The sequence below is a fragment of the Vespula pensylvanica genome, chromosome 25 (assembly GCF_014466175.1).
Source record: "Vespula pensylvanica isolate Volc-1 chromosome 25, ASM1446617v1, whole genome shotgun sequence".
Classification (NCBI taxonomy): Eukaryota; Metazoa; Arthropoda; class Insecta; order Hymenoptera; family Vespidae; genus Vespula; species Vespula pensylvanica.
The window spans coordinates 1,208,627-1,221,381 of record NC_057709.1 but is presented as its reverse complement, the minus strand read 5'-3'; the positions used below and the strand labels follow the sequence as shown (position 1 = coordinate 1,221,381).

Below are 12,755 nucleotides of genomic sequence, written 5' to 3'. Positions count from 1 at the left end.
AATGATATCGTAGATATATTTTTAATTATTGATAAATTACTTTACAGATCAATTAAACACTTGAATCTAATTATATAGAAAATATAATCATTGATAAATTGTTTACATAAATACATTAAATCATCGATGAATTAACTCCATATATATTCATTTCTATCGTTAATCGTTCATTTTTATTGATTCATAAATGTTAATAAAAAAATATAATAAATAAAAACAAAGTCAATATAGATAGAAATTGCAATTAAACGAATTAACGATTAAATAAATACATTCAATCGTATTAATTTAATTAACACTTTAACCTAAACTAAAAAATATAATTTTTAATTGAATTAGATAATAATAATATATTTTATAACTGTTAATAATTAATTCATTCAAATATCACCCAATATTATCATTTAATTTAAAGCTAATTTCATTATCTTCCGTAACGTATGCAACTTCAGCGACAGGTATGGACAAAATATGAACTACAAGAGCAACGAGGAAACACTATCCCCCATTATGATACGGCTATTGCATCGGTGTATAAGTCTGCGTAGCTTTGATTTAAAGTAAAGAATTTAAATTAATATAAAATAATTAAAAATCTAAATTGTTTAAACTCACCCAATATGGAACGAAAACTTCGATGTTTACTCGTCGAAATGTAAATGAAAACTAATTCGATAACTGCTGTAGTCAATTGACTTGTTGTTTTTGTTGACATTATACAATAGACATTATACAATAGACAACAACATTGACATTATACAATAGACAACGACTTCAAAATATGTTTATTCTAATATCAAGTTAAAATTATTATATATCTAACCTTTCAACGAAGTGTTACGTTTATCAATGAAATAAGTGAAACTATTAAATTATTTAATATGATGTTTACTCGTCGGAATATAAAATAAAACTTTTTTACAATAATTATTAGTCTCTCAAAATTTCGTTTTCGTCGAGTACGTGATTTTTAAATAAAAAGAAGTGTATTATTTTTCTTGTTTCGAAACAATTGTATAAAGCTTTGATAAATTATTATTATTGTTATCAATTATTATTAATTATTAATTTTAGTAGAGTGTTATGTGGAATGAGAGCTCACTTTTTTTTTTTTTTTAAAGTTTTAATATATTGTCGATTTAATTAATATTCAAAGAGAAATAAAAACGTGTGTGTGTGTGTGTGTGTGTATTTGTAAAATGGATACATTATACAATTATAATATCGAGATAAAACTAACAAAAGATAATTCTAGAATTTGAAAACAAAAAAAAAAAGAAAATCGAAAGAATGATCAACGATGCTTTAGCTCGAGTAGAAAAAAGAAAGAAAATATTTTGTATAACGGCAAGAAATATGATTTCTTTCGTTCGTATGAAATCGTCTACTTAACAGAAATAAACAAATTCATACACACACGAACAAATTATAAATAACATTCAACATTTTATACAAAAATCGATAATATGGTTAGAAAGCTTCTTCTCTTTTGCCGCGAAATTCAAGTGGAGCCACTATACGAAACTTTTTATTATTTATTTTCTTTCTTTTTTTTTTTTTCAGTCAAAAAATTATCAAAAAATAGCATTTATGTTAACAATGAGTTCAGAGACGTAATTCTTTATTTTTATAGACAAGATTCTCCGAATTTTTTGACAAAGAAAAAAAAAAAGGGGGGAAAAGCTTTGTTTTTATGCAATTATTCGGCGCGATTTTCTCTTGTTTTTCTTTTTCTTGTTTTTTTTTTTTTTTTTTTTTTTTTTTTTAAGTAAATAAAGATTTTTCTAAAAATTAAAAGAAAATAAATTTTTCTTCGAAATCGATCAATAATTTTACGTCTTTATATTCGTTGATTGGTACAAATCATTATTAATCAAAATCAAGGATAATGGACGCCATATTGCTTGGCCATATTCGATTTTGTAAGTATTACAATATTTTCTCTCATGTAGGATCAAGATCTAAACAAAAAAGAAGAAAAAAAAGAAAAAGGAAGAAAACATCATATCATTTTAAATTCGCGAATTTATCATGTTATGTAGTTTATACATGTGTATATAAACTATTTTCATAAAATTAGAAATATGTATACAAAAAGTTTTTTTTACAATCAAAAATAAACGTACAGGTGGTCGTCGTTGTCGTCGTCATCGTCATCGGATGTAGTTGTAAACGATTGTCGAACAAAAGACGAACTGTCAGAATCAAAAAATTTACTTGACGAAGTAAATAAGATAACGTGACGTGTTAAAGGTCAATTAGAAAGACGAGTGGGATGTCATTCACTAAAATAGGCGTTCACCATTTTATCGAGATCTCAATTAAGGTTCCGAGTTTGTAATCTTGGGAATAAGAACGATCCTAACCTCTTTGTATCGTTGTTAATATGGGTAAGTATTTGCAATATGTTATCTTTAAATTGATATATATATACATATAAAATATATTATTTCCCGATATTTCGTTCAGTTCGAACGTTTTCGTCGTACTGAAATCGATAAAGTCTGAAGCTGCGTGAAATGTACTTTTTTCTAATCTTATCTATGAGTAAGGCTTGAAAGATTGACTCATTGATGATCAGTCATACGTTTTATAGTTGTAATATAGACATTGGATTAGGTTATTTTTCGATCATGTCGGAAAACAGAATAAACGAGACCGCTGAGTTTTTACCATTGCGTAGAAATTTTCTAAGCGATGTAAGTTTAGGCAGGTTTTCAGAACGTAGTTTGCATGAAACTTATTTAGAAAATAAATCTCGTCGTAAGTTTTTCTATTTAACAACTTATCTTTTATATGAAAGAAAATATTAGTTTGTCGATGATAAACGACAATGTTATTGTTGATACATGAGATTAATATTATTTTATTTTAGGGAACATGTGCAATGATTGTATGGCCAGAGTGCCTTATGCAACTCTAATAGCAACTATTATGTGTTGTTTAGGAGTTGGCATATTTTGCGGCACTATGTATAGAGGTGTTACGATATGTTCTCTTATGATGGATCAGGTATATATCATTCGTCTTATTAACCTCTAAATATTTTAAATAGTCTTCATATATATATATATATATATATATATATCGTATTAATTTTCTTAAAGGTATTTCATTTAAGACTTGGTTGGCTGGAAGCGTTACAATTGGTTCTTGCTATAATAGGAGCTAGCATGGCTGCTTTAGGCTTTATGATTTTATGCGTTGGTTGTCTTGCGACAGGTGCAACCAGACATAAAGTATATAGAGCATGGAGATCTAGAGTAGGAGGTCGTATTTCTTGTGCTGTTGTGAGTAGATATTATATATTTTGTTATTATGTTCTTCTGTAAATGTTACGAGTCAAGTAAATATATAGATTACATTTTTTTTCAGTTTATGACTATTACATATGTATCGCAATTGATCTGGCTTGTAATATTTGCAATTTTAGTTGTAATCACACTGTTGTTTACTATATTTTGGGGATTGTGCAGTAATCCTCGTGTTCAGTCTCTTGATCAATGCATCGATTTTACTCAATTCAGTAAGCAATTATACTTTTTCTTTTTTTTTCTATATATATATATAAATAATTTATAAAATACATTGATCGTTATAAATCGTAAATAATATTCGTACGTTTGATAATACGACAGAATAATTTATTTCTTTATTTTTTATTTTTTTTTTTTTTTATTTTTTTCTTTTATATAGATTTTCTATTCCCAAATAATACAAGAGTAGAAGATATGAAAGTGTGCGGATCTCAAGAAGTGAAACTCTTTTGTAAAGATTTTGTTCAAAATGCAGAAGTGATGTTTATTTTAGCAACGGTTGCTGCTATACTAGCTATTTTAAGTTTAACACATTATCTCATGTGTTTATCTGCCAATTACGCACACATTCGTGATCATGAAAAATTCCAAGAATTGCAAGAACTCCAATATCTTCAAGATCCTGGCGATCCAGATTCTCCACAACCTGGAATGGGAACTTTAAGCTCTCATCATCACGCTAAGGATAGATTTTAGGATACAGCCCGCGAGATCTTCGCTATGAATCCATTATAACGTTGACTGCTTCTATCTATAGAAGCTATGAAAATTCAGAACTGGATAGATATACAACTGGATCGACAACTTTGTTCTATTAATCTTTCATTGTACCTATTACTCAGTATTCTACTTATCGAATATTAGTTGCAGTAGTTTACTGATTCAGAGGATCTTGCGGGAACACTCTATGCCGTCCATTATCTGCGACTGTCTTGTAAGCATTTTTTACATTCTTTACGTTTTTTTTTTTTATATCGTTTAATAGTATATTATCATTTATTTTAATTTTAACATTCCAATATTTTATCATAATAAGTAATCTATAAAAGATGCAATGAATATAACTTCAGAGAGATATAATCTATAAATGTTATAAAAACTGACAATATATTATTGAGATTGAAAAAGATATATGCACAAACGATGCATAAAAATGAATAGACATATCCAAAAAATATATGTCCTATTTTATTGTATTATAAATTATTGCAAGTCATCATTTTATTTCGCTACCTTTTCTTTTACTTTTTTTATTTGTTATTATTTGTGTGTTCATTAAATTAGAATTATTATTATACATATAATATATATATATATATAAATATATATATGTATATATTATATATTGCCTTTATAATAATCATCTATTAATGTATTAGTTGATACAAAGCACAATTCCGATAATAATTAATAATAAAAGGACAATATAATTTATCATAAAGAAAATTTGGGTGTGCGTGCATTATGCAAAAGTGCCAAATTATTAATGGAAAAATTGAATTATTAAAAAAATAAATAACTCATGTTTATTGCATGTTAATGTTTTAAAAGAAAAAAAAAAAAAAAAAAGAAGAAAGAAAATTTTTAAATAATATACATATAAAATTAAGTCTGACTGGTGATATTTCTTTGCCTACTCAATTTATTAATATATTCATGTGTTCTAATTTTGAGAAATATATATTTATATGTATTATATTCTATAATGATCTAACTAACAGACTGATTATATGTATTTCATATTCAGTACAAAATTATTTTTTATTATTACATTATGAGTATATAATGTAAAGAGAGCTGCACATCGATTTGGTAAATTAAACTATATCAATTAGTTTTGTTTCTTATACTTTATATATATGGTTTAAAAGCACTTGTATATTACGATGTATTACAAAAATAAATAAAAAGAAAAAAAAAAAAAAAAAGGAAAAAGAAAAATATAAAAAAAAAAAAGAAAAGAAGTAATTAAGTTAAATATAATGTATAATAATTTTTGATAATTATATTTCAAATAATCATCGATATAAACAAATTTTATTTTTTTTTTTATTTACAATTATCATCACTTTCATTTTGTACAGATTTAATTAGATTGTGTGTACTCATCATCAAATTGAAAATCCAATTCAAGATCAAGCGCACTGATTTCTTGCAATGTGTTAATAAATGTATATCGTGAAAATATCATATACAGCTTTCTAAACCAAACATATTGAGACTTGTGTGCTTTCATGGCATTCTATAAAGTAAGAAAAATATATTTCTATAAGATGCAATAGAAAACATCTTTAATCTTAAAAAAGAAAAGAAGTAAAAGCTTTTATATTTCTCTGTTAAAAAAATTTTGAATATATTCGAACTTACTCTTATATTTTTTCTTTGTTCATACGTAAGTAAATACCAATATGACGCAGAAAGTAAACTGATTGGTAAATCTAAGAGCTGTACATATTTTCTAGTAATGTTCACAGATTCCAACACATATAACTTACAATCTGTAATTCATTCCACTACTTGTTATGTAATTCGTGTTTGTTAAATTAGTTATAGTTAAATATTATACTAACAAGATGGCACTTTTTTTTCAATACATAACGCAGCAATTGCAAAATAGAGAGAAATATGATTTTTATGCTTGCTTACACCATATTTATCAAAAGTAATAACAGCATTAATCTTATAGCTCTCTATATAATGTAATATATTTTCAGCTAAAACATCAACTGGCCATTTTACAGATTGACTGTCTGGTAATTCGCTGCTCCTGTACATTAATTTATTGATTTGATAAATATTGATCAAATTTATATAGAATGTGTTGAAAAATATGATTACTTACATTATAATTGTTACATTTGCTTCTGGTATACCGAGTAATTTTGTACAATTCCATAATTCTTTTTTTCTTTGTTTATCTCCACCTATAATGAGACTTATAAACATCAATAGATACAGTGTTTATACATTTAATTTGTAACGATTTCTGTCAATATTTTAATTAAATCATTTTATTACTATAGAATTATTAATATATATGTCTATATATATATATATGTATATATATATATATACCAGAGGAAAAGCACAGTAGATATATATTGCTGATCTTTGACCGAGTGACCCAATATATCATAGGTCCAAAAAACATAACTTCGTCATCTGGATGAGCAGTAACTAATAATATTCTACGGGGAGGACCAGGAAGTTGCCACGCAGCATGATTAACTTTTTTTAAGATTACGTAGAAAAATATACAAACGCAAATGTATGCGAGAAAAGCTATTAACAATTGCCAAGATATTTCTTTGATATAATAATACCACCAGCAAACTAATTCGTTAATTTGATTATTCAAGTATTCTTTTATTAAATCAATATCTAATAATTCTAACATCCACATATTTATATTTGATAATTTTTAAATGAACATATATATATATATGTATAAATATAAATATTAACTTTTAATATAGAAAATTAAAATACAAATCATTTGATAGAAATATTGAGGTTATATTATTGGTAATTCTTATAACTAACTTTGACTTTTATACAGATGACTTCTTATCATTCTTTTACGATAATTAATATTGAATATTTTTTTTTGCTGAATGCACATTGCGAAGTATAAATTTATATTTTGTTTACTACTATGTATTTATAAAATAATATTTGATAAATTATATAATCTCCTTGATATTAAAGATTTTAAATTTATGAAATATCATTTATGTAACACTTTTTAAATGATTCACAAATTTTTCATATAAATAATCTTTAATTGCGTGAATATTGTGTAATCTTTATTGCGAACGAGGTAGATATTTAAATAATTTTTATAACAAGGATACCACCATTTTAAACATTAACTTTAATCTTATCTTTCGTTCAATCGATGAAAGTTGTAGATGGCGCTATGATATCACAAGAAAGCCAAACAAAAGATTACAGATGGTGCTGTAGTATTAACAAGCAGCCAATCAGAAGGATGCAGATGGCGCTACAGTATTTAGAAGCGGCCAATCAGAAGGTTGAAGATGGCGCTGATTAGTACATCTACTTTATACGAAATTACTTCATACGAAATATAGTGTCAAAGTAAGTGGTATTGGTTCGTTACGTATCTGTCTTTAAAGACAAATTAATAATAATTATTACGTTATATCACGTAGAAACTGATGTCATTATTATTAATGTATTTATTTAATTATTATACATATATTTTACAGAATGGATTAATGTCTTTTACGATTATCTTTGAAAAGGTTAGGTAACAGAGATTATGTGAATAATCTCGGAAAATTATAGTTTGATAAATATACTAATTCTACAATGGTTAATGAAGATAAAAGGATCGATCTCTTTCGAGATACTCCTATAAGATATTTAGGTAATATTCATCAAATTTTTAATCGTTGTCATTTCAATTTTCATTGATCGTTTCAACTTTTCTTCTGCTGTTACAATGTTAATGATTACAAAAGCGCCTAGTAAATAAGGTTGATATTATTCATTACATTTAATTGATATTATTCGTTATATATTCAATATTATTATATTAGGTTATGCTAATGAAGTGGGAGAGGCCTTTCGGCACAGGGTTCCAAGATCTGTCGTACAGTTAACTTATGTTATTTCTACCGGTTATGTCTTAGGTGATGTGATAGATAAAGGTTATCGTGTATCTCAGGTAAAGTGATTATTTATTATTAAATGAAATACGTATTATTATTAAATAAAATACGTACACGCATTCGAAATCGTTTTTATTTACAGAATGATCGGACACCGTTCAGGGTAAAGCATGTTGTATTAGCCATTGCAGACACTTTACTATGGCAGTCGTTTGCATCCGTCATAATCCCAGGTTTTACTATCAACAGAGTTTGTGTGGTAATACAATATGCTCAAAAAAAAACAACGAACTTAGCTTTAAAGAATCATTGGATACCAACCATCATTGGTTTATTATCTATACCACTTCTAGTCCGACCTATAGATTATGTTGTAGAAGAAACAATGAATGCTACTTATAGAAAATGGTTCAATTATTATCCCAAATCCAGCAATGACGAAACTGAAGATGATGAATGAAAAAAAAGAAAGGAAAAAGGGAAAGCTGTGATTTAATATAAGTGCACTTTATTCGAATACAATAATTGATCTATATCTTATCGCTTTTTGCTTAAGATAAATATAGCTAAGTAAATACATTTATAAATTATTGTTATATTGAATCAATGAAATTTGATTCGAATATATTTAATATTTATTATTATTTATATCTTTATCAGAGTTTTATGCTCTTAACGCACAATAAAATGTATTGAACATTTTAATGTGTTTACGAATTTTTATTCGTTTCAATCTTATTAATATTGTTAATTTTGTAGAGTTCAGTACGGTATTAGTAATATATATATATATATATATATATATATATATATAATTTATATAATAGATATATACTATATGATACATATTATAATAAATATCTATTTATTATAATTATGAATATGTTTGTTAATTTTAGATATAGATTTCTATTCAAATTTTATTTATTAATGAAAAATTAAGATTATCGAGTACGATTAATCGATGAATCGAATGTTTTACGTTTGAACGTTATTCATTTGTCGTTTTGTATTTGTTTTTAACGAATACGACGTAGACGAACGAATTGCCTGTCATACCGCAGTATGACGCACACGCACACACACACACACACACACACACACACACACACACACACACACACACACACACACACACACACACATTTTTTTACTCTCGTGACTGATTTTTTTTTCTTCCATCAGCGTTACAATCAACGTGTCAATCAAGAAGAAAAAGTGATCGTATTTCTTTCGAAAAATTGATGGTAGATAGGTAGGTTGCTAGTAGAAACGCGTGAATGGTCTTCGACGATAAATATAAATTAAAAATTTCAACGCTTAAGTAAAATTTTAACGTTATGTAAACAAAAAAATAATACAAACTAAAAAAAGAAATAACAACAACAACAACAACAATAATAATAATAATAATAAAATTAATTTAATTTTACAAAAAGAAAGAATAATTCATTTTTTAACCGTGGGCTGTTTATGGCCCACACGGCCTGAACGGATTCTTTCAAGCGTGGGCCACCCGTGACCCATGCGGCCTGATTGGTTTTGTTTTTTTAAAACTATGGGTCGTTTATGACCCACGCGGCCTGAACGGATTATTCTAAAATCGTGGGTCATAAGTGACCCATACGGCCTGAATGGACTTCTTAAGCCGTGGGTCATTTATGTGCCACGTGGCCTAATCAGATAAGTAGAATGAAAATAGTAAGAAATGATTAAATAAAAGAAACATTTATTATTATTATTATTATTATTATTATTATTATTATTATTATTATTATTATTATTTTCTTTTTCGTTAAATCACTAAGTAATTGGCTTAACGAGTTAGCCTAATGTCGTATGGACTATAAGTAAAAGCATGATCATCCCCTTTAATGTGTTACTACTATGTGTGTGTGTGTGTGTGTGTGTGTGTGCGTGCGTGCATCTGTGAATGTACTTAAAGCGTCCTATTAGATATCTACACATATATACGCGCATACATTCTTGATAATTTAGTTTTTATTAGCTAAGTAATTATATCGATAGTTTACTTACTAGGAAGCATCATTTATTTATTTTTAAGATTAGAAGCATTAGTATTATAGGAAGAAAAAAAGAAGTAACGATGGTTATAGATATATACAGGGTGGTACAAATGTTCACGAACATTTTGAAACACTTTTGTAGTTTTGTAATTCGTAGGAAAAAACGAACGAAAGATAAAAGAAGAAAATAATAATAATAATAATAATAATAATAATAATAATAATAATAATGAAAAAAAAACATAATTAGTCAAAAAATGGAATCGTTAATTTGTTTATGAATCTTCATTCGTAAGATTATCTCAATGTTACTTTTATATATCGGATAATAAATAAATTTTTCTTGATGATAAAGAAAATGTAATTTTAATAAATTTATAAATGACAAACAAAAAGAGATATATTTTTTTTTAATAATAACGATAAAGAAATCAATGTTTTAATAATAGATAAGAAAATATAAATTTGGTTTATTATTCAAGAAAAAGAAATATCTTTTTTTTTTTTTTTAAATAAGAAACAAATAGAAGTAAATTTTTCAATGATATATTAGAAATTGTTAACGAAAAGAATAAATTTTTTAATAACAAATAAAAAAAATATTAATTTTTTATTGTTTAGACAACCATAATCATGTCGTCATATTGAAACATGATCTTATTAAAATATTTATTCTTTTACGATAAATAGATAATAATAATAGATTATTTTAATTTTGATAGATCAATTTGGATTCGAATAAATTTAATATATCGATCGTATATCATCATTTCAATTAATTATCTGTAAAAATATGTATTAGTAAAATAAAATGGATCATATACATGAAAAGATAACATATAGATCATTACAATTTCGATGGATCAATTTATATTCGAATAAATCTTTTATATTGATCGTTACGTAGTCAATCATTTAAAAATTTATTACTATTGAATGATTCTTTTTTACACTTAATAAATAAATTAATAAATTAATAAATAAATAGAAGGATCATTATATTATCTATAGATCATTTCTCATGAATAAGGTAATGTAAGTACGTATAGATTATTACTTTTGATGGATCAATTTACTTATATGAATAAATTTGTTATCTTATTAGAAAAATTAAAGATGAGATTATATTATAATAATAATAATAATAATAATAATAATAATAATAATAATAATAATAATAATAATAAATATTAATATATAATTATAATTAATAATTAATAATTATTATTAATAATAATAATAATAATAATAATAATAATAATTATTATTATTATTATTAAAATTTAGTTAATTATTAAACATAAAAGTAAATAATTATTATATATTCAACTTAATGTCTAATATTAACAATTTATTTTTAATAATAAATATAATTAATAGTTGTAACGATACTTGTAATTAATTAGAAAAATACATTTTTATTATATCTATTATAAATAAAAAAAAAAACAAAAATTATAAAATTACCTGATCATACGTCGTTGTGAACTGATTCTTTCCAAATAGTTATTAATATATTAAAAAATCAACGAATAACAAATAATAGATTATAATTACATACTTGTATATGTATTATGCATTTATACACACACATACGAATAACACATAACATATAAATAATAGATTATTCATACATATTTTTGTATAATTACGAATCCACACAAACATATACTTTTTACACATAAAAAAACATATTGAAATATAAAAAGAAATCAATTTTCAAAATATTTATTAATATAAAACACACATATGATAAAAGACAAATCACACACACATACACGCTTCTTATAAATAAATAAATAAAAAAAGAAAAAAAGAAGATAAATCATAAAATTAATCCCACATAATTAATTATTAATCTTTTCCAAACATTTATTAATATAGAACACACATATGATAAAAAGCAAATCACACATATACGCTTCTTATAAATAAATAAATAAAAAAAGAAAAAAAGAAGATAAATCATAAAATTAATCCCACATAATTAATTATTAATCTTTTCCAAACATTTATTAATATAGAATGCACATATGATAGAAAACAGATCACACACATACACACACAAACACGCTTCTTATAAATAAAAAAAAAAGATAAATCATAAAATTAATCATACATAATTAATTATTAATCCTTTCGAAATATTTACTAATATAAAACACACATATAATAAAAAATAGATCACACACACACACAGACACAGAGACACACAGAAATAAAAACTTTTATCAACATATATAAATAAATGTTCAAAGAAAATCTTTAGAATCGAGCGTTGATTTCGTCCGATCATACCCTCTCTCTTTCTCTCTCCTTTAGATCGATCGATAAGGAGAGTGAGAGGGAGATAGAGTGTCTGTGAGAAAGAGAGAGATAGAGAGAGAAAGATAGAGAAAGAGAGAGGGTAAAGAGGCGCGTCGCGGCGCGATAAGCACGATGAGCGTGGCGCGAAAAGGGACTAACCCGCGTGCACCCGTCCGTCTTCGTTCGGATCGCGTGCCGTTCTCTTCCGTAAGATAAAATAAGAGAGAAGATAAAAGAACACCGAACAATACGAAACAAAGAGAGAGAGAGAGAGAGAGAGAGAGAGAATAAAATCGGGAAGGTTTCGTGCGCGGCGCATCTTTCACTCGTCGAGATAACAAAGTTTAATATTACGAGGAGATTTTGAAACCTGTGGAATTTCTGAAAGCAAAGAAAAGTCGTTTCGGTTCGATAGTAATGTGGCAGTATATATATATATATATATATATATATATATATATATATAT

At 25.5% G+C, this 12,755-nt stretch overlaps 3 protein-coding genes across 5 annotated transcripts; 2 read left to right on the top strand and 1 right to left on the bottom strand.

The window, feature by feature from the left end:
- The first annotated feature begins 1,767 nt into the window (after positions 1-1,767).
- Positions 1,768-4,299, top strand: LOC122637260 (neuronal membrane glycoprotein M6-a). 3 transcript variants are annotated; one of them, XM_043829263.1, is made up of 6 exons: positions 1,768-1,922; positions 2,129-2,763; positions 2,876-3,012; positions 3,108-3,290; positions 3,376-3,526; positions 3,697-4,299. In XM_043829263.1, the coding sequence occupies exons 2-6, from the start codon at positions 2,574-2,576 to the stop codon at positions 4,011-4,013; spliced, it is 978 nt and encodes a 325-aa protein (XP_043685198.1). In that variant the 5' UTR covers positions 1,768-1,922; positions 2,129-2,573; the 3' UTR covers positions 4,014-4,299. The 3 variants fall into 3 exon arrangements, with proteins under 3 accessions (XP_043685198.1, XP_043685197.1, XP_043685200.1); XM_043829262.1 differs by lacking the exon at positions 1,768-1,922 and having other exon boundaries at positions 1,947-2,763; XM_043829265.1 differs by lacking the exon at positions 1,768-1,922 and having other exon boundaries at positions 1,958-2,390.
- Positions 4,300-5,332: 1,033 nt separating this feature from the next.
- LOC122637261 (N-acetylglucosaminyl-phosphatidylinositol de-N-acetylase) lies at positions 5,333-6,846 on the bottom strand. Its single transcript, XM_043829266.1, has 5 exons — positions 6,393-6,846; positions 6,160-6,241; positions 5,888-6,084; positions 5,685-5,815; positions 5,333-5,559 (listed from the first exon to the last, which is right to left on the bottom strand). The coding sequence occupies exons 1-5, from the start codon at positions 6,718-6,720 to the stop codon at positions 5,404-5,406; spliced, it is 894 nt and encodes a 297-aa protein (XP_043685201.1). The 5' UTR covers positions 6,721-6,846; the 3' UTR covers positions 5,333-5,403.
- Positions 6,847-7,247: 401 nt separating this feature from the next.
- LOC122637262 (mitochondrial fission process protein 1) lies at positions 7,248-8,659 on the top strand. The gene is made up of 4 exons (XM_043829267.1): positions 7,248-7,418; positions 7,550-7,710; positions 7,883-8,010; positions 8,097-8,659. Exons 2-4 carry the CDS (start codon positions 7,653-7,655, stop codon positions 8,412-8,414), a joined length of 504 nt encoding a protein of 167 aa, XP_043685202.1. The 5' UTR covers positions 7,248-7,418; positions 7,550-7,652; the 3' UTR covers positions 8,415-8,659.
- The last annotated feature ends 4,096 nt before the right edge of the window (positions 8,660-12,755 follow it).

Excerpts from the sequence above, each read along its gene's own strand:
- LOC122637260 (XM_043829263.1), top strand. The coding sequence starts at position 2,574 with ATGATCAGTCATACGTTTTATAGTTGTAATATAGACATTGGATTAGGT. Across the intron at positions 2,764-2,875 it reads TTTAGAAAATAAATCTCGTC|GGAACATGTGCAATGATTGT; the intron begins GTAAGTTTTTCT and ends ATTTTATTTTAG. Across the intron at positions 3,291-3,375 it reads GTCGTATTTCTTGTGCTGTT|TTTATGACTATTACATATGT; the intron begins GTGAGTAGATAT and ends ATTTTTTTTCAG.
- LOC122637261 (XM_043829266.1), bottom strand. The coding sequence starts at position 6,720 with ATGTGGATGTTAGAATTATTAGATATTGATTTAATAAAAGAATACTTG. Across the intron at positions 6,085-6,159 it reads GCAAATGTAACAATTATAAT|GAGCAGCGAATTACCAGACA; the intron begins GTAAGTAATCAT and ends ATTAATGTACAG. Across the intron at positions 5,560-5,684 it reads AACAAAGAAAAAATATAAGA|AATGCCATGAAAGCACACAA; the intron begins GTAAGTTCGAAT and ends CTTACTTTATAG.
- LOC122637262 (XM_043829267.1), top strand. The coding sequence starts at position 7,653 with ATGGTTAATGAAGATAAAAGGATCGATCTCTTTCGAGATACTCCTATA. Across the intron at positions 7,711-7,882 it reads TACTCCTATAAGATATTTAG|GTTATGCTAATGAAGTGGGA; the intron begins GTAATATTCATC and ends TTATTATATTAG. Across the intron at positions 8,011-8,096 it reads AAGGTTATCGTGTATCTCAG|AATGATCGGACACCGTTCAG; the intron begins GTAAAGTGATTA and ends TTTTATTTACAG.